We start from the raw sequence: 22534 nt of genomic DNA, 5'->3' as shown, positions 1-22534 counted from the left end.
TAATGTTATTTTAATAAAATGTAAAATAATGTCAAATATAAATCCCCATTGGCATCACGCACACATTATTATGATATGGACATCGAAAAGCGTATTTTTTTTTCATAGGAACTTGTGATTTTAAGAAAAGTAATATAAAAGCATCACCGGTAATACATTAGACTGTACATTATGTTATTAAGATAAAAATATGTACACAAATGAAATAACTGCAAGCAACTGGAGAGACTTAAAAAAGAGAGGAAAAATCGTCTTTACTATTATGTAGAATGAAATAAGCATAATGAAAAAATATATATGTATATCAAATAAAACATATACAAATGAAAAGCGGCTTTGTCTCGTTTAAAATTCTGCTAATATTCCTTATTTTTATCAAAACGTAAGAAATCTTATACTTATTCATTTTGTTATTTTCCTCAATTTTGGAAAAATATGAAGTTAAATTTATTTCATATTTGTATTGTCTCAAAAGATTATGGGTTTTAACATTTATCATAAGAATCAGTTACTGGTTTAGAAGTAAATCAAATTAATCAGCAATATAATTATCAATATTTCCTGATTTAAAACGCATCTTCTCCTAAAAAATACCAATTTTCATTTAGACAAAAATAAATTATGGTTTTAAATAATTAAAGTACAGTAGATTAAGGTAAAATGCAGTTAAAAGGCTTTACTTTGTATATATAAAAAAAAGCTTAGTATACATATCCCTTATAAAATTTGTTGAATCGCAAACACTTTTACAATATGATCATGTGTAAATAAATTTCCCATTCTACAAAATTTCGGATAATATGTAGATATTGGAAGATAGACCTATATAGACCTATAAGATTTTACCATATTGCAACATTCCCATTACTTTGTAATTGTTTATTTTATAACAAACATTATTTTTAACTAAGCCTGTATTAATTTTTATTAAAATAAAAAGAATTAATAATCTTGTGCGTAGTTATTTAACAATTTAATTGAAATTCATTTCTCAATTTTTGTAATTACAGATTCAATTACCCTGACTATAATGATACACCTAAATGGGTTTTTTTTTTTCAAAATAAATCATTGTAAAAAATCTAAAAGTATTTTCAAAAATATTATAAATATTAATTGGTGGGAAGAGATTATTTTAGTTAAAAGAAATCTTTCGAAATGTCTTGAAATTGTCAAGTTTATTATTTTTGTTAATTTTTAGTTATAGATTCAACCATGTTAAATTTTGAAATTAAAATTAAAATCTAAAATGTAAAAATATTTTTTCACCAAAAAGGAATTAAATTATTTTCACCAAAAAAATGTGGGAAAATTGCCAAATAAATATGTTTTTGGAAGCGATTAAATACTAATACTGATAATATATCTTTAAAAAAAAATCACATATTTGCAATATCAAACAACTATCAGGCTTTGCCCTGCGTTTCTCATAGTTCGCATTTTGCTTCGTCAGGCTTTGAACAGAAAAAAAGACACAGAAGAGATCATCGGTCGAAAGACTCCGGGTTGAAACCTTTCCTCAACACGGAAATGAGAAATTAGTATCCCACTTTACAGTCCAGGATTGGTCCACAGTTTTGGTGTCTCATCCCAACCGAGAGGGTGTCCCAGTTCCGAGACACCCGGTGGGTGAATTAGGGTATGTGGTGAATTTCCGAATGCTGAGTTTCTTTATGCCTTCTCAGGTCCACTTTCCTCTGGAAGGCCCTGCCGCAGATCTCGCAGGCGAAAGGCTTGAAGCCGGTGTGCTTGCGACTGTGGGTGATGAGATTCGAGGACTGGCTGAAGGCCTTCCCACACACTGCGCATTTGTGAGGCTTCTCACCTGGAAAGAAAGGCAGTATGAGTTAATCTATAGAATAAAAGATTAAATCAAACAAAGCCACTCAGCTTTATCATGAATCTAAATGACCAGATACCGCGAATAGTAAAAGTGGCACTTTGGTCAGCTACAAATTGACCATAATTGGCTCATGCGCCAACTTCTTCCATGGGAGGTATGAGGATTGTCCAAATGAAAAGTGGACACTTGCGACTGCGTCAGAATGACTGCAATTATACCCACCGACCAAGGATATAAATGTCGGTAGGGAAGTATGCATTGCATACGGCGCTCAACAGTGAAAGTTGTTCTAGCTAGCTTGAAAAAATTGAATCGAAAGTAAAGTCGTGGATGCGTCAGATCGAAACAACGCACGGCAGTACGGTTTCTGATTCTTCAATTCCCGTGGAACACTCTTGATTGATTTCCTGCCCCAAGGATTGACTCAAGATTGATTTCCTATCAATTCAACACAGTACTGCAGTACTCTGACGAAACTATGGAAATCAATCAAAAGCAAACGGTCAGGTCTTCTCACACAACAAGTGAGCCTTCTCCGTGACAATGCCTTCCCACACGTCTCCCGTGAAACCCAGACGATCTTAACAAAATTCCATTGGGAAGTCTTGGAACACTCGCCTTACAGTCCGGATTTGTCACCCTGTGACTTCCACATCTTTTGGCCACTTAAGAGAGCATTACAGGGAACACGATTCCATTCGGACGATGAAATGAATGAAGCTATGGAGGACTTCCTCAAGAATCAACCACCATCTTTCTACAGCAAAGGCAAATACCTGCTACCTAAATGATGAAATTTTTTTCGATTTCAATAAAAATACTCTTGTCATTCAACTTGGCCGCTTTTCATTTGGGCAACTCTTATATATCTTAAAATCGGATAAGTGACCAATACAACCATGCCATCAATGTTGTGCTGCCCTCGGAGAAGCGAAATTCCCCTTTTTAGAAAATTTCCCATTCCCATATTTAGGGCCCATCCCTTCCTGGATGGACCAGACGAATGTGAAATGAAAATTGGGTTGGTAAGAAAAAAAAAATTCTTGTCAATCGATTATAGAGTAGTGATTTGTCAGTATGTGAAGTCTTGTCAAGAGGGAGCGTCAATTTTATATGATAGTTTTTAATCGTTAGATAACAATACAATTATTTGTTCTTTGATAAGAACTTTTCATTTTACCAAATCTAGAGCATATATTTTATAGATTTTAGGAAAAATATTATAAAGGTAGAAGGTTTTTACACATGATAAGTCTCCGACGTAAATTTATTGCTAATTCTGAATGAAAGAAGTCACTATCAAGAGTAATTATAGTAAATTTGAATAACGATATTGCTTACAATAAGTTTAGAATTTATAAATTTTAGACTTTTTTTTCTTACTACTCTTTTAAACACTTTTTTTTCTTTGATCTGCACAACACAGATCAACCTTTAGCACTTAAGAGTGAATCCTTGTCTCATACATGCTTATAATTAGGGTTATTTGAAATCAAATGGGTGTTACGATTCAATAAAAATATTACTTAAAATACATATCAAAAATATTCTGTAAATTATGCCAAATCACACACTTCAAAATACACCAATACAAGTATAGCACACTTCAAAAATAGAACAAGTTATTTAGATACATAGTAGGAAAATGAAACAATTAAGTAAATAAACTGAGAGCTGCAACCTCAAATGGGGTCGTTTAAAGAAAAATTGGATCACCAGAGTTTCAAAGTGCCTTCCTCATCAAAATTCTTAAGTAATGATAATCAAATTGCAACAGTTCAGAAAAAGATTTATCTTTAAAAATTTCAATAAATTGTGTCGAATAATAGCTTGCAACTCAATTTTCTTTACCTTATTTTCTTTCATTATTTTGTTTTTCTCTTTATTTTTCATTTCTGAATCCTCTCAAATATAGGAAATAAATATAATAACTCAAAAATATTTTGTCCTCGCAGGATGGTCATATATATCAGTATATATCAATAATATTAACAATTATTGAATGAGAGGGTACTTCATAAATAAGTCAAAGTGTCATAAAACAGTCAGAAAAAGGAAGTCCCAACACTTTGCCTGCTCGAAAATCCATTGCATCATTTAACGCGCCTGCATTTTAAAGGAATTTAACGGGAGGGATATGCCGAAATAAGTGACATTTCCTCTTTTCCCTCCCCATAAATAAGTGGGCCTCCCGAAAAGAGCAGTCCCTTCCACCCAATAAAAAAGTAAGCGCCCTAAAGTGGCACGATCAGGAAGAGGGGTCGGAAATCTGATCCGGACGTGGTTACGAGATTAGCGAGAATGCTCCCTCTCCCTTGAAAGAGGGGCGCGTGCCCTTCATTAATGGGTCCCCCGTTCATTTGAAATGATTCAAAGCAGATGGCCGTAGGAAAAGAAACCTAATTACTTGTCCGCGGTCCCCCTGTCAACCGGACCATTTGTCCTCCAGGTTTTGTGCCTGCATCACTCTTCCCACGTTTTTATTTGTCTGTTTGCCTCGCGATCTGCACTCGGGGTCTAAAAGTGTCGATCCAGTGAATGGTTTGCGTCTTCGCAAAGGAAAAAGGGGAGAGGGATCAAGCATTGCATTCCAAAAAGAATCGATGGAATTGTTTGCAGATGGCTAGAAAATTCTGCTAACTGCATATTCTCCTTTGATATCAATCATGAGGTTACTTGTGAGTGAGTTTGGAATATTCACTATAACAGTGGTTCTTAACCGCTTACTCGTATCATTTCATTTATCATAAAATGTATGCATTTACTTTCCATCCGTAGCCTCTATATCCAAGAACGAAATTTATGATTATCTGTAGAACTCTGTCGAAAACTTCTTACATAGTCTTCATAGCAATGCTCTTAATTTTCCAAGAAGAAAATATTAAATATTAACAGGGACTGTTGGACTGTTAGCAATATTTTATATATATATATATATATATATATATATTCCTTGACAATGTCATAAGGAAACATTACTTTCTTACTTTAGTTCGCCATTTTTTTGTGAAATTTGTGAAAAACACTTCTAAATTACTTAGTTTATCCAGTATACTGAATTATTATAATTATTAATTGTTCTGCATGGCTTGAAGATAAATTTAATACTTTTCAAGTTACTCTTCAAGGTAATAGGCATTCTCCTAAATCTCTACTACCAATAAAGATGTATATGTGTGTCTGTGTATTGACGCTCTACAGGCCAGAGTATTTGATCTATAGCTACCAAATTTGAAATGCCTATACTTTAGAGGGTTGGGATGTGCACCACGGAGAACTTTAATTAATTAAAAATCAATTAAAGTTTTAATTAAATAAAAACTATAATGAACTTTGAGGTCTTTTCACGATATTATCCGAAATTATTATCACAAAAATAAATTTAACGCCGTTTCAAAGTTTAAAAAAATTGTTTTTTTTTTATTTATATCAATCTAATAGTCGCTCAAATTATAATGCCTTGAAATTTAGAAAATAGATGAATTGAGCATTTACTCCTTAATAAGGCTAATAATATCATGGAACTGGTCTCCATTAAAAAGGTTCATTGCACAATAAATAGAACAAAATAAGACAATTAAAAAACACGGCTTTAACGTCAAACAATTTAGAGAATTCATGAATATGAAGTTATATCTGAATGATTGAACCGAAATTAAATATAACTAATATCTCCGGCGAACCGGTTGGTCTCGGTGAGCGACCTGTTATAAATATAATGCGATCAATTATTTTATTGTTAAAATTGACTCAACATTTTGATGACTAAAGAGGTAATAAAGTTAAATACAATACGGCGTAAGATTACATAAACAATTACCGTTTTTCCCTTCACTCTGTGACGTTGTGTAACGTGATTTCATTTGGGAATTTGTTATATATTATAAACAAGGGGAAAAACTACGAAAATAAGATGATTCAAATGTCTCTCTCAATATGAAATCTAAACACTTTTGTATTGAAATCAGTAAATCAATTCATATATCAGAGGCGTAATTGAAATGAAATACAACCAATATTTCTGAGCTAATTGTCATCAAAAGTAGAACAATTCGATTCATGAATAAAATGAAACAAACAAAAGTAACATAAAAAGAACTTTGACATCTTGTAAATTAATTGAGATTATCGTTGACGTAATGAGTCTTAATCTGTTCCTTACATGTGTACAAAAGATGCATCAGTAGTTATTTTGTCTTTGTTTGGAGCTATATAAATATGTTTTATAAGAAGCCATTTTAAGTATTTTCCTACCATTGCAATGATAATTTTTGGATTTCTAATCATCTGAAGAGCGTATTACTTCCTTGTCATATCGTTTTATGAATGTATGATGGATAAGTTGACTAACAATTAGGGAACACAGAAAAATATTCAGTGATTTTCAATGTTATTGAAAAAGGATATATTAATGATTTTCCTCTAAAACATCTAACTCAAGATATTATATCAGAATTATCTTAGCCATAATCAAAAGTTGATTCTTGTGCTATGTTAAAAAAAATTCATGTATAAGTGTTATGTTTAATTTAATTCTAACTTAAAGTAAGGCAAAACAAATCTTTTTATCTAAAGAATAATAATTTAAGAATTTGCATTAAAAAAAACCTTCAATGCGATTGTTTTCTATGATGACGTCTTTAATTTGTTATATTAACACATCGACGATCGAACATTGAACTTTTGATAAAGGGTTTGACGAAGACGTCAACTGAACTGGTATCCCACTTTCCAATTTACATTCCGGCATAGACTGTTTCTTCCCCAACAATATACTGCAAGTTCACTTGGTTCAAATTTATATCGAATCTTCGGTGGAGTCTAGTTTCGAGATAGATAATCTCCAATCCCGTGATTGAGAATTTTTATTTGGAGTTCCTATTTCGATTTCCTGAAATAACTTCTTATAAAGGGGTTGAGAAGCTCGGAAAAGAGAAGTAAAATAGTGCAGGAAAATGATAAAGAAAGCCCAAATGACATTATGCTATTTGTAAGGAAAAAACAGTACTGGATTTATCCACAGATTTCCTAAGAATATGCAAGATAAAAAAATGCTAAAACTTCAAAGATTTATTAGAAAGAAATTGCGAATTTTACAATGAATATTTTCCATTCTAAAATTAAACGTCTAATTACACAAAAAATTGAAATATAATACATTTATTATCAATTAAGCTGTACTATGTTGCATATGCATGCAAGTTTTGAGCATAAAATTTCCAAAAATTAAAGCATCATATCTCGGATGTTAAGTCAGCAATAGCAAAACATGAAACTTTTTTTTATAACAAAATCAACAAGGAATTAAATATATATTTATCTGGAAATTACTACTTTTTTACCTAAAAATGTTCACAAAAATCTAACTTATTTTCTTAAGAATATTCAGATTCTCAACGTAGCATAAGTTAAAAGTTTAAGTTAGCAGTGGAAGAATTGTTTTTGAATGAACGTAACTAAAAAGATCGACATAAATACTTTGTTGCTACTCCTTTTGTTACTAGATGGATCGGATATTAAATAACTTATGAAAGGTCACTCAAAATGATCAAAAAATGGCGCAAAATTTTTTTTTGAATGTATCTTTTTCATATCTGAGTTCATTATATTCCTTATTACTTTATTATTTCAACCGGAACAAAATCAAAACTTTCTCTAAGACAGAATTCAAAAGAATAATGTAACAGTTTATTGAAGCACTTCAATACTTATCATTCTTGTCTCTCTAAGTGCATCGTTGTAAGTCAGTAAAGCCTATCATATGGAAACATTTAACCGAATTCTTCAAGAATTCTCCAATCACCTTGGTGTAGATCTCAAATTAAATAAATACCAAATATATGATCTTATTCTTATTGGGAAAATGCGAAATCCCTTATCTTGGAATTCTAAGAGCAAGCCGGTAAATTACCGAGACGATATTTTTTTTTCTGGGACAAGCTGTCTCAGAATTCTATTTTAACAGTCACAAAAAAAAAACAGAACATCTGCCAAGACCGAATCCAAAATTCTGAGAAACAACGTAACGGCGTATCGAAGTACTCTAATCTAATCCACATCGTCTTTTCTCCCCAAGTGCTACGTTGAAAGTCAATAATGCGTATCCTATTCGAACCTTTCAACGAATACTTCCCGAGCCCTCCATCCACCTTGGTGCAGCCCCCCAAACTAAATAAATGTCAGCCGTATATACTCTTGATTGGAATCCACTCGCCTCACTCGGTATAAATGCGAAATCCCTCACCTTGCGACTCTACGAATGGAAACCGGTACAATAACGAGACGATAATTTTTCCGGGAAAATTTAATTTACCTCGTTCACTCCCGGTAATCGGAGTCGGAATTCCATCCGGCATCGATCAAGTATCGGGAAGAAGATTCCTCAAATTCTCCACCCCTCGTCCCCCTGACTCACTCCGGCGGTGGTTTGTTGTGCAATTGGGGGACGTCGTTACACACATACCAGAGGAAGGCGGGACGAAGGATCTTTTTGGTGAGGACCTTTTATAGCACTGTCTCTCTCTCTCTCTCTCTGAATTTAATATTCGCGATAATAAATCACAATTGAAAGAGGGTGGCCCGCTTTTAATTTACTCAGCGGGAAAGGGTCACGTGGTTTGTTAATGACGGGAAATCTGTATGTGTGGGAAAACCAGCAGTGGGCGCATATTGGATTGGATAGTTAAAAGAGATTTTATCGTTTCAAGACAAACATCAGAGAAATATTTTGAGCGCCTGCAATTCGGCGTGGAATGTGGACTGGACGGTGGGAATCGAGGAATGAAAAATGGATGCGAGCGGTATTAAATTTTCGACTGTTCGAATGTGGGATTCTTCGAATATTCCATTTTCGTATGGTGATGCGCTGTTGTTGTGGCTGGAGTAGATGGATTTTGAAGAAAGAAGACAGTTTTGGAAATATATATTGGGGCACAAGAATATCTTGAAAATTGATGGTTACTCTAATTTTTGGTTGAGTCTTCGACCAGAATTTCAATAACGGTTTTCCTTTTTTCTTCGCGAGAATTTTTCAGTCTAAAGTATTTAGCTAGAAAATATTTTTAAATGGCATAATGATTAATTTACCGAGGAATTATTTATTAAAGCTTAAGAATGTTTTAAGAAACAATGACTGTTCAAGTTTTTGGTCGATTCTTAAGTCAAGCCAACAATTTTGTTAAACAATTTAATTTAAAAAAAATTTCGTCCGAATTTTCATCGGTTTAAAAAAATAACATTTCGTAAACAAATTTTGATTCGAAAATTATTTTGGTTAGAATGATGAATCATTTACGCAGGAAGGTAAGTTATATAAATGGATCACTATTTAAAAATTAATGAAGTAAATAGTTCCTTTTTTTGCAGGTAATGTAATAAATTTTTATTATATCTCTTAATATTGACATCCTTTTTAATAAACTTTTCTAATGATAATTTTTAAAAAATAGGATATCAATTCATTCTGTCAAAGCTACTTCATTAGAATTAGATCTCATTATTTTAAAAAGCCATGGTTTAAGCTGAGTACATTTAAGCATTTTTATTATATTCATAAAACAATAAGAAATAATATATATAATATAGTAAACATAATTTTGCAAGTGCATGACTGAAAAGAAGAAATTTTTGGAATTAATTTCAATCAATTTATTTTTCCAAAGGAGCAAAATTTGTACATGGAGAAAGCAATGATAAAAAGGTACGTATGTTTACATCGTGATACAGTAGAAAAGTAAGACACATTTTTCCCTCGGGGATTTTACTATTAAATTCTGATAAGCTGAAACAAGAAATAGGAGAAAATTTTAGAATGAAGTAACATGGACCAATTTAAAATAAAAATTGGGATTTTAATTAAGTTAAGGAAATTCATTACACACACACACACAGAGTCACCACCTATATAGTTTCAAATCCCCATATAGTTTATTTATTAATTTATATCTACATTTTTATTTAAAATTTTATATATTTCCGATTTGATATATTTTTTCTGTGTTCGATTTTTGTTGCACATAAAATTTTTTTATTTAAATAGATTCTATCTTATGTCTTATATCGTTGTGTTTTTTATGTTTTTTTTTTTTTTTGATGCCTTTATTCATTCGTGTTCTCATCTTTCTCTCTGCACTTAACTTGATCATTTCGGGGTTTTGATAATATTAACTGATTGACAGCAGTAATCGAATCGGGTAACGAAAATATATTTTTATGACATCAGGAAATATTTACCTCAAAGCTATTAATAATTCATTTCAAATATAACAGTTTAAAAACTTCAATAATTTTTACATATTGTTCCTCCTTTTATTATTTTTCTTTAAAAATTTATAGAACGATATTGCAACCACATTTCAAAATTTAAAATGTTTGATTCATTGGAGATTGTTTTCACCACTTTAATTCCCTTCAGATTTATCCATGTTGTATCCAAAAAGCTCATGATTTTTTTAATATTTATTAAAAAGAATGGGTCAGCTGCGCCGCAGCATTGCATATTTTACTTGAAATTTCGTAATTGTTCAGAATTATTTTACTTTTGTCTTTAACATTCAAATCAGTTATTTTTAAAATTCATTTTTCTTTCATAATTCAATACATGGCAACAGAGATTTATGGCTGCTCAATAGATTTCAAGCTATAGCTGTCCGTTTAAATGAATCCACACCGCACTAGTCCAGACAAAAGTATATGAACTCCATCCCACGTATACGAGACTCTATACCAGATATTTTCTTGTAAGAGGAGCAAGAAATTCCAGGAACATCATTCGTTAAATTTGATTAGAAATGAAAGATTGGTCCATTCGCTACTTCAAAATGGATGACATTAAAAAATGTAATGATCATACTAAACGAGTATTTTTGGGTACATTTGAATACATCGGTTCGGTATTCAAATGTTACCGAATATACACGAGAAGATTTTGATAAAATAAAATGAACAATAGTATTAACCGCTATCACATAAAATGGTATTTACTACATTTTTTGTTAATTTAACAAAACTTATTGTTAAACTCTGTAAAACTATTAGCATCCTCTTTATCCTTCACAATTGCTGTTATTCTCGCAATAATTGAGATAAATTTTATGACCCTTTCCTCCAATACCACGATTTCTGCTGCTTTCTGCATTCTGTAGCTCTCTTCTTCCAGAAAGTCAATTAATATTGTAACCAAAAGGATTGAGCAGGCTTGTTTGGACATTGAATGAACCTTATTGATGTGTCTCGGAGTTTTGTAGAAAAGCTCAGTTACAAGTGAAATTTTCTTAACTGACCACTATTCAAAACTACCGAAATATCTTCTAAAAAACCTCGTATGTTATGGAAAAAGTTACGTAACAAAACAATCAGATGAAATCTGAATTCAGCTATGTAGATAAAACTTTACACGCAAAAGTCGTATATTGATTCTGAGTCAAAATTTGTTAGTTTCTCTGTAGCGAAAAACAATCAGTATTCATGTCGAATAATTATATGATTTTTAAGGAACATTTACATTATATTCTTAAGGAACATTTTGTACATTATATTCTTATCAGATTCATTGTATAATTTCAGCACAATGAGAGAGGGGTGCGCTCTTTATAGAGAACTTATTTTAGGTTAGACATACCAAGGAAAAACAAAAGAACTATTTTGGGATGGACCATTTAAGTTTTCACCATGGTTCATGTGACGAGGACGGCATTCCTAATATGGCGCCCATTCCTAAAGTTGCAGAGGTTGAATATTCTACTTCTGGCATGTCAGAATACTTGATCTCTGATATCAGATCTAAAATATCTAACACCGGATCCAAATAAAGGACGAAATTTCCAAGAAAGTGAGCTTCAACCTTGGAAGCCACCGGTTCTCTGGGCGCAATATCAGTACGAGAACGCCATGGTATTCTTTCTCTCTCTCTCTCTCTGTGGTAGGCAAAGTTTGAATGAAATGCGTGAGGTTAATGACTATCACAGTGACTAGTAAGCTAACAAAGATTTATCATACTCCTGCAAACCCTCACGTTTTTCTAACGAATAAACATAAATTCTCAACAAAAAAAAAAAAAAATACAAGTGTGTGTGTGTGTTTTGACAGAAAATTATTCAAAATCTGGAATCTTCATGTTCCTTACTATCAAGAAACCACAGCCCTCTCTCTGAGGAAAATTGTGGGTCTGGTTCGTAAAAAGTAGCTGCTAACAAAGAAGCAACTAATGAACATTTGTCAAGTTCCTGCAACCCACTATGTCTTACGAATGAATTAACGTCAAGAAGCAAGCCTACAACCAAAAGGAAAATATTAATACAGCAAATCAATGCAACTGAGCTATGCTTTAGCAAAGCCTTTAAAAAGGAAACGGGATGTTTGTTAATTCTGACAGATTCCATAATATATCATACATACCAAATTTCTAATTAATACCGATCATTTCCGTCTCTCCCCCAAATGATGCGCAGATTTCGCGCAACAAAAGGTCAATGTTAATTATTCCTTAGAAGTTGCGCATAGTATTCTCAGACCCCTCTATGATCGTCGCGGCGCAACAAGCGTTCGAGCCATCTTTCATATCTGACAGGTCTTTTCCAATCGGGGCGAAGACGTGGTACAGAAGACCGGGGAAGAAAATATCCATTTTTCTTCGTCTGCGGGGATGGAAGAAAGTTTATTATTATTAGAACACATAGAGTGGTTGACTCCTGACAATGACTCATGACTCCAGGGGGGCCCCGGTGTCTCGGGGGGTCGGGCAACTCAGCTGCGCCGCGCGAAATCCGATTTAGGAGCGGGGCCCTGTAAAAGTGGCTGGAAATTTGATCAGTGGCTGTGTCGGTAGTGCGCATTAAAAATGCAGTCCTCAATTGGAAGCGGGGTGGCTGCATTGTTCTCGGGCCACGTGAAGAATTCTTCCCTGGAGAGACGCTGGCCTTCGCGCATGTTCCGGTGAGTGGCTGGCGTGTGTGTATGTGAATGGGTGAGCGATTAGATGGTGACTGAGATTCAAGCACCGTTTAAAGATGATTCTCCGTTGCAAGCGAGGGGCTGGTCACCATATCAAAACGGACGCATTCCGGGACAGGTGCACGGTTTGGAAACGGCGTGAAATGCAACACTTCGAATGTTGTTGGCTGTAAAGACGAAACAAACAAATTAATTTTTGTCAAAATTTCGATCGTTTCTAATCTTTTAGCCGTGAGATTCGTAAAATGTAGTACACTATCTCATGTGGAGGTGTTGAGATATCAGAATGGCGAAATCTCTTACAGGGTTTTTCTCATTTCAGATTTTCGATATTTTAAAACAAGTAAAATAGCTTTAATATTATCAGAATATTGTAAAATAGCTTTAATATTATCAGAATATTGTAAAATAGCTTTAATATTATCAGAATATTGTAAAATAGCTTTAATATTATCAGAATATTTTTCATTTCACTAAATCATTGGTTTTTTTTAAATACGTTTTATTTCAGCTAGCATTAATTCGACGTTTTATTACTATAAGGAACCTAATAAAAATTTTGAGAAATATATGTTTCATCGTGCAAAATAGAAACAGAAATTAAATGCTGGACTTTCTAAAATAAATTATGCCTTTTTTACATAATTTTGGACAATAGATTGGACGCATGTATTATGTTAATAGTGAAATCAAAATCCATAAAATGCTAGCTGGTGTTTAATTGCATTGCTAATCTTAATTAATATATCGATTTTTTATATATATATTTTTAACTTTGATGTGCCTGTAAAATTTTTTGATTGAAATGGAGCGATGAAAATCTTTTGTATTCGAGAAAATGGCAAAATAATAATAAAAAAAAATGGTTGCATTTTTCTTTTGCATATATTTTTTCTCCCATGTTTTTTTTCTTTTGCATGCTAATAATTTCAGTAGGGTTCAAGCAGCCTTTTGTATTAGAGAATTTTCACAAGAACTATATTCACAATATTCAAACAGATCCACAAGTATCTCGCTAAAGATATCATCAATTCTGGTTCTTTTTACAAGTCCATAAATATTATAATCATAGAAGCATTTATCAACATTTTCGTTTCAATTTATTTGTTTAAAGATGACAAAAATAAAGGAAAGCTATATATGCTTTTAATTATTTTATAAAAAAATCATATGATCCTATTTTTACTTTTTATTCAATCAGATTTTAGAAGATTTATGTATGCTCTATTTTTTGGTACTCCAAGTATTTGATAACACCGAAGATTGAAGAGCAAGGGACTGACAGAATGAAAACGAAGGTGCAGGATGATCTCAAGACTGTCATTCCTATTAGAACATTAAAAACATTAAATACCGAAATTTACATTCTGCGTGTTTGGGTATTCGATACACTGACAATGGTCAATGGCACATAATGGAGGAGGATAAGGATTGGTCTGGCTGTGAATATCGATGAAAATACTCCATGATGAATGAATAGAGACGGTAGAGAGCAGCAACAGGCGTGAAATATACCGATGGAGGACAAATGCTTCTCCCATTTGTCCTCCATTGCTGATGAGCGCTATGTCCATTTATGAAAGAATAGAAGCTATTCTTGGACAAGGAGGTAAGGGATGAGATACAGACTCTGAAAGATATTAGATCAAACACTATTAAGGAGTGTAAACATCCCTGGACTTATAAGGAATTTTTAATTATTATTCAGTAAGAATAAGATTATTATAAATTTTCCTTTTAAAATCAAGTTATTTTTATTAGAATCGCAATAGATTTTGAGATGTTTCTTTAATTAGGGTTAAAGCTTTTGTCCCCTATCACCGGTAAATTTTCATTGGAAAAATAGCAATCGATAATATTGCTTTCTTAAGTGAAAAGTAAGGTATAATAATAACAATAAAGCATTAAGGTAAAAGGATGTTGTATCCAAAAATTATTTCTGTTAAGATAGATAGAGAAAAAGAATTAAAAAAAAAACAATGAATTTACAAAGCATATTTCATAGAACGAATTATAGAAATAGACCAAAAATAAGGTCATCAGCATTAGACTGAACATCCGGCGTACATTTTCAAAAGCAATAGACAACCTTCGTAGGAAGCTACAGCTACAAAAATGTTGGCATCTAAACCTTATCACTGGGATAGATGGAAATTGGCAAAACCATCATCACAGATTATACTCTTTCATGTCCTCACACGTGAAAGAACTGATGACTTCCAAGTCATTTAAAGGGAAACATTTTAAGTCTTCACTAGTTGAATTTTAACTATTCACTGAAGATGATTTGCGCTTATTTGCCTATGTTTTATTATTACATTTTTATACAAAGACCTCATAGGAACATTCTGAACACTAATGCTATTTTATTTCAAATTATTACATTATTTTATAATTATTTTAGTAGTTTAATTTAGTTATAATTTAGTTTATATAATGATGCCCATCTGAAAGCAATACTTCAGATATTTTGGGACGAACTTCATAATCTTGAAGCATGAACAGATGAAGAGGAAAATATCTGACACCTAATTTCAGAACTTCCGCACCACTTTAATTATTTTAGTAAATGAATACAAGAAGTATCTGAAATTGAGAATACCGAAAAGCTTAAGCATATAAATTATTGTACTTAATTAAGGATGAAATATTTATAGCTTATCTTATTCATTATATCATATCATATTTATTACAAAAAATAAGCTTTCAGAAGTCGGTTTTTAAGCGCCATAATATTTTGCCCTTTTTATTTTTGCTTTAATTATGGAATCTTAAATGTAAAAAATGAATATTTTGAGCACAAATAGTATAAAAAAGACAATTCATTAGTTATAAAATGCATAACGCCTGTTCAAAAGAACCAATTATATGTTATAAGACGGACTCTGCTTTGATTATTTTTCACAAATAAAGCAAAATTGTAAATGCTGAAATCACAGTAGCGTTCTCTCTTGAATTCGTACACTTCCAAAATAACACGCATTTTTGTATATTACAGGAAAGAGAATCGAATATGCATATTAGGCATTTTTCAGTTAGAACCTGATAGAAACTAAAATTTAATAATGATCTGTATTTTATGTCCAGATAACATACTAAATTTGATTTGTCTAATTCATTTTGTTTCAGAATTTTTTTTACATAGACTCCAAATTCCATAGACTTAAATTCGAAAAATAACTGCTTTTTAGATATAGATATACTTTAACTGTAAAGATAATTAAGAATTTCAAGTCGAATTTTTTTAAATGATTTCAGTGCTCTCTCCTTGAGTAAGGAAAATTAAAAACTAAGGATTTTAAAATTGTGTAAGTCACAGTATATGCCTTAAAATATTTTATTAAAACTCCTAAACAAAAAGAAATGAACATATTCAGTGATAGACCATTTTAATAATATCTCACCCATAGAATTTTCTTACACATAGACTTAACAGAATTCCCCATTTTTATGAATGCTGGTAGGTGTATGCATATGAAAAATGAGAGATGTGTATAATCTAATTCTTCGACGAATGCTCGTTTTTCTTCGTAAAAATCTTCCACTCAGCCGGAAAATAAACCTTGGAAATGCGAAAGTGCCATATCTTCTCGAAATCAGAGTAAGATTTTACGTCTCGTAAACTTCCTTTTTTTAAAAAAAACCATCTCCAAAGACATAAAACTCATCCAATAGTTCGCGTGATATGTAATCCGTAAGATATCGCAGTGATATATATTTTAGCAAACCCGCCCGGGCAGCGGTTTTTAATATGGCTCCGGATTCAAGCGAAGAAGGGAAGATCTCAATATTGTGCAAGTGTTTTTGGTTTGGCCTAGAGACAAGGCAAAGTCACATATTTGATCGATTTATAGGATATTAAATTAAATTTTTACTTTCTTGTATATGAAGTATATAGAAAAAAAATTTGTATTCTGATTTCCCCGTGATATATTATTTGAGATAAATGAATTACGGTATAATGACCAAAAACAATTTAATTTTGGAACTGCGTATGTGTTCCTGATTTGTGTAAATGAACATGATTATAAATGGAATCATTTACAGAGATGCTGCTAAAGAAAGAAAGTTTATATAAGCAGGCATATTTTAAAATGTTATTTGCCAAGTTTCCAAATAAATACATTTGTAAAAAAGACTCATTCGATATATTTTGAAATATAAGGGTACTAATAGTACTTTGCAAGTATAATTGGTCAAATTCTTATCAGTTCTTTATATTCATTTGGTTATTACAGAATTTATAAACATCTAGCTTCTGCTTAAGTAATATTGTGCAAAAGAGTAAATATAACTACTCAACTACCAGTTGTCATAAAACAAATAAAAACAATACATTTTTATAAAGTTGCTAAAATAAACTAGCCTAAGAGAAGTAATTATTATGTTAATTAAGTTAAAAAATGTGTTGAAACATGAAACTAAGTTGACCAAAAAGTGGGGTCTTGTAGTACGTATTGTTAACGGCAGAAAAAATGTTTAAAAAATGTCTAAAAATATCTCAAAAACACAATGAATTAGATGCATTAAACATTAGAACGAGGTCTTCATTAAATTTATAGATTTACTTAAATTTAAATCAATAAGTAAGCCTATTTTTTAGATTTTTTAAAATCGCATTAGGTTTTTTTTCACGGAGCACTAAGATTGCACAAATGAAGCCGTATGCACAAAAAGATTTATGACATGCTTCATAGAATTTGACTTTGCATATTATACATATTTTTAATTGGGGCATTTATTTACCTCTCATATTCAAAGAAAATATTATACAAATTTTAAATTTTACTTTTACTTACTAAAGAATTTATCTACTGTACATTTAATGTTACTTTAATTACAGTTTCAAAATTTTTAAATTTCCATATTATAACTCAAATTATTTGCTGTTTAACTTCCTCCCGAAGTTACATTATTTTATAAGATAAGGCAAGCTCGAAATGTTTATTCGTATTAATAATGCTGATTTATTCCAATAAACAACGTTCCAATAAATATCAGTAGTCAATGGAAATAAAAAGCTGCTATTTAATTTTAATAATGAGCATGAAAGAAGAGAATAATCTGTAGTAACTAACAATGGAGCGATGTTATAAAAATTTTAAAATATAAAATACTAACAAATAATTTTTAAAAATTTAACTTCTAATTACAGAGCAATTTTATTACAGTCGATGATTACTCAAGCAGATGATGTCCGAAAAACTATGAGCGATTTGATGAACTACGAAAAATGCTTCTACGCATATGAACTTCGTGATTTATATTAACTTCGGAGTTAAAGATTCAATCTTTTATGTGCAAAACTTTGATTATTTTTTAAACGAAATTCTTTCAGAAATATAAACAATTTTCATCGACGTTTGATTGACATTCTGAACTATGTATGTAGCATAATAATACAAAGCTTAATCTTCATTATATTGTGCGCTTGATTCAGCTTAGACTAATGATTTTTCAGTTTTTACCCGTTACTTCTAATATAAATATTTATCCTTCCCTTTCTCCAAACATGTATAGGTCAGTAACGTAGCGGGGAAGGAAGAGAAGCAACGTTGTATCAATTTCCAGTGGTGCAGTCTTTTGAGATGCCTTGAAGGAGGCCTTTTAGAGCATTTGCTGTATGTTTTTTTAAGTAAAGAAACATTTAATATTTTTCCTACCTAACCTCCATAAAAGTTTTGGTCAGCGACGTAGCAACATTGTGTCAATGCCCGAGGTCATTACTGAAATGACACTCGAAACTCACCCCGGGTAAAGATATTAATCAATTTATTAACTTATTTCACGATCGTCCACAAACACCAATAAATTTCAGGTTTCTTGTATTTAATATGGGTTATCTAAATCTGCCTTACTTACGACACGGCCGCTGATATCCAAATCTCCACAATGCAATACCACGAAAACTTTCGATCCTGGATCAGAGTTTAAGATGCAGCCAGAATTATTTTATAAACTCTCACCAAACATTCGGATTCTCACAATCGGCACAAGTATCAGAAGAGCTTGCGCTAGCGACAAGCAAGATTTAACAATTTCCTGCGGTCCGTCTTTCGAGATACCTTGGAGACAAAATCTTAGAGCATTTGCTGTATGTTTTTAAAGTAAAGAAAGATTCAAATTTTTTTCCTATCTAATCTCCATAAATGTCCAGGTCAGTGACGTAACGAGATGGAAGAGAACATGCTCATGTTGTTACTTATGGCACACACACCAGAGTTTGTGCAGTAGCTTCTGAGGGTAAAAGCCTCAGAGCACCCGAGGGTAGAAGTCTGACTTTTAGCTCATAAAAAGATGACACTCATTTGCAAAACCCCTTTAGACTGGAGGGGGGGAGGTAGCTTTTCCACACACTTCATAGACAGAAACAGGCTGAAGAATAACCCTACCCGAACTAGGACTCGAACCAGGGACGTCCAAATCACGGGGAAGACGTTCTACCTCTAGGCCAGGAAGCCGGCAGAAAGAGGACATGAATGTATGAATGTTCAAGGTCAGCACTGAAATGAGTCTCAAAACTCGCCTCGGGAAAAGATATTAGTCAATTTATTGTGTATTTAAAATCAAATATGGCAAAAGAATGAAAATCATATCGTCATGCTAATGCCATTTACTTATATTAATGATGTGTGTGCCCTTTACTCACATTACTGATTCGGGTCTGGAAACTCTTTTATCGTGGACCTGCGGAAGACCCCTTTCTGAGAAATCCGCCGGTGATTCCGGGTCGGTATGAAATCCGTCCCAAGCCACTCGCCGGTTATTGGGTGAGTGGCGGCCCACCGAAGCCTCTTCCGAAAGGCATCGCGCCGCAATGATTTGAGCAAAGCGCATTGTTCTCCGCAAATTCAATTTGGTCCGCCATTTATCTTGTCCGAAAAGGCTTCCCCCAGACCCTCGCCTTCACCCCCTTCCCATCCAAGTATGACGCACTCCTCAGAGAGAGCTTCCATACTTTTGCCGGGGCGAAAACGAGGTGAAAAATGGGAGCGCCATTATTGGTAGTGTGGCGCCATGGCAGTCAACGAGGAAGCAAGCAGCAGCCCTTGCATTTCTGGCTCCCCACCCCCGCCCCGGCCAACCAACAAACGCTTACTTCTTGCTCTCTCTCATCTCTTCCCCTCTTTAAATCCCGCGGAGGACGGTGTTATTCTCCCTTGCAAAAGCATCAGCCGCAGAACGGGAAAAGGGGCCAAGGCCTAGTGGTGTAAGGCCTTCCTCTTGAAGTGCGGGAGAGAAATTATGAATGGAAATTAACAAAATGCATCCGGCTTACAAACTGTTTAATTCAAAGCAATTTAGCATTCTGTTTCCTTCAACAACGCAACAACAATGAGAAAGAGAAGCTTTAAAAATATATCGAAGTTCTCAGAAATAAATTTAAATGAACCATTCGTAAGTGAAGTATAGTTAAATAGGACTATTCAGAATAAAAAATGCATTTTAGATTTAGAGTCAGTACAGAAGATAATACATAGAGATAATTCAGCAAGATAATACTTAAAAAAAAATGTATTTCAACCATAGTCAAAATTTCTTTGAATCTTCTCTACATGCTTTTATACACATTTGAATCGCGGTGATCATATGATTAGTGCTGTATTTCCTTATCTATTTTTCTCTATACTTTAATTTTATAACGAACTCATTAATCTGCATAAGAAAACATTGATTTTGAATGTCGACATAAATATTGAATATCTTTAGTCTATTTTTATAATTCTCTATAGTTACTTCATATGAATCTTTTTTCTAGATTCAATAACGGAAAACCCATAATGCATGCTAATATCCCATAATGCCTGAAAAAATATCTGTAATTATTGCGAATTTTAATTAGGACAGCGTATTTGCTGGAAAAAAATGTAAGATATATTTAAATCTTATAAAACTATGGAGATTCTTCAGAAACTTTTACTGAGATTTTCAACATATTTTTAAAATTTTAAATCTAACATCAAGTGATAGAAAAAAGCTAATTAAAGAAACAACAACTGAGAAATCATTTTTTAGCACGGATTTGCTTTTTATGAATCTAAAGGTATAATTAATTCTCGATCTGCTTTATTTCTTGCTAGAGAAAACTGTGCAAACTAGTAGGAGAGTGGCTGAATTATTCTTAATGGCTTCATCTCAAATCGTAATACTGCGAGAATAAAGATTGGTTATTTCTTAAATGAAGTTTAGTTTTGAAATTACACGACGGTTATGGAAGTAGAATTTTTAAAATTTTCAGCCATTTTCATAAAACGATAACTTAGTCAAATTTGAGTAATATAACGAAGGTAAATGAAGCTTGGAATATCTGTATTCTCTTTGTTGATTACTCACATTACCACTGTCTCATTTCCTATCTTTCTGCGTTTCAATATCCGATTGTACATCAGATTTCAACAAACAGCGGAATATATTTTATGAATCTTCACAAACATTTCAGCACAAAATCGGAGTATGCATTCAACGGTATTTCTATAGGATATGTGCGCTTATGTAATGATATGTACATACAATTTTAACTTTATTTCACTTCCACAAGCACCAATAAACTGTGTTACTTGTACTTTACATGGGTTGTCTAAACCTTCATTTCTCATAATGCTGCCACCTAATATCCTATTCTCCGCGATTCAATACCAAGAAAACGTCCGATCCTTGGTCAGAGCTTAAGATACAGTCAGAACTATTTTATGAATTTCCACTAAAACTTGCAGCACAAGTATCAGAAGGGCTTGTGCTTGACAATCTTTCAACAGGCCATATGCTATTCAGATGATGATACAGGGTCGATATTTAACTTTTAAACTCAAGAATAAATTTCTAATTAACATGCATACTACACATATCAAAAATGTAATATCATTTCATTATATTCTCGGATAACTTTTGAGATGTTTAACTCCTTAGAAATCTCGAAGAACTTATCCCTGTTTTCCTCCGAGTGCGTTCAGATTGCAGCGCTCACCTTGTAGAGATTTAGCTGCTTGCTGCGCTGAAATGCCACATAGCCTTAAACATTCATTACCTGACGACGAACAAGATGCCTTTTATGTTCCTTTCTCCCTCCCCCCTCTCCATCCCAAAAGATCTTTTACTCCCCGCCCCCCACATCCTCATCAGTTCCACTCAAGAGAGAGGATAGGGAGGGAGGGAGGTGACAAAATTCATAGCTGAGGGTATTGTTTCACAAAATGTAAAAGAGAAGGTAGTAAATTTTATTTCTCGTGTTGCGAATTCCGGGGGGATTCCTGTTCTGAAAATTAAGCGTTTTTTCGATGATTAAATGTGAATCATTTAGTTCTGGATTGCTGATGTGCAGTGTATTCCCAGTAGATTACTTTTGGTGAAGAAAGTAAATGAATTGTTGCATCTAAATCAATAATTTAATTTTTTTAGGTATTAATTTTTTAAAGCTAATTCATAAATTATATTATTCTTTATTTACAGATGTACATATTTAATGTGTGTCGTATCTTAATCGTTTTTTTTAAATATTAATAATTTGGATTCATACTACCAACAAGTATCTTCTTTTTTCATTCTCTTTATTGTTTTTAGAAGTTACTTTATAGTGTAATGTTTTCATTATCAAGATGTAAAAAAAAAAAAAGAAACAGAAATAATTGTAGCTATTAGATATCTCGTCGTATTTCCGATAATTTTTTTGTTGTTGTTTTGAATAAGTTAATTTTATACATGCTTTATAAATAAAAGCAAATTTGAATTCACATATAGTCTCAA

General features: G+C 32.6%; 1 protein-coding gene across 1 annotated transcript in view; it reads right to left on the bottom strand.

Annotated features, from left to right (window-relative positions):
• Positions 1-1189: 1189 nt before the first annotated feature.
• Positions 1190-22534, bottom strand: part of LOC129988351 (zinc finger protein Gfi-1b-like) — an 86412-nt gene continuing 65067 nt past the window's right edge. The window contains exon 4 of the mRNA XM_056096554.1: positions 1190-1825. Within this exon, the coding sequence (XP_055952529.1) occupies positions 1635-1825 (191 nt within the window). The 3' untranslated portion in view covers positions 1190-1634. The remainder of the gene's footprint in view (positions 1826-22534) is intronic.

This window comes from Argiope bruennichi, chromosome 10 (assembly GCF_947563725.1).
Source record: "Argiope bruennichi chromosome 10, qqArgBrue1.1, whole genome shotgun sequence".
NCBI classification, from domain to species: Eukaryota; Metazoa; Arthropoda; class Arachnida; order Araneae; family Araneidae; genus Argiope; species Argiope bruennichi.
Note: the sequence above shows the minus strand (reverse complement) of the source record. Positions and strands in the feature narration are given on the sequence as shown.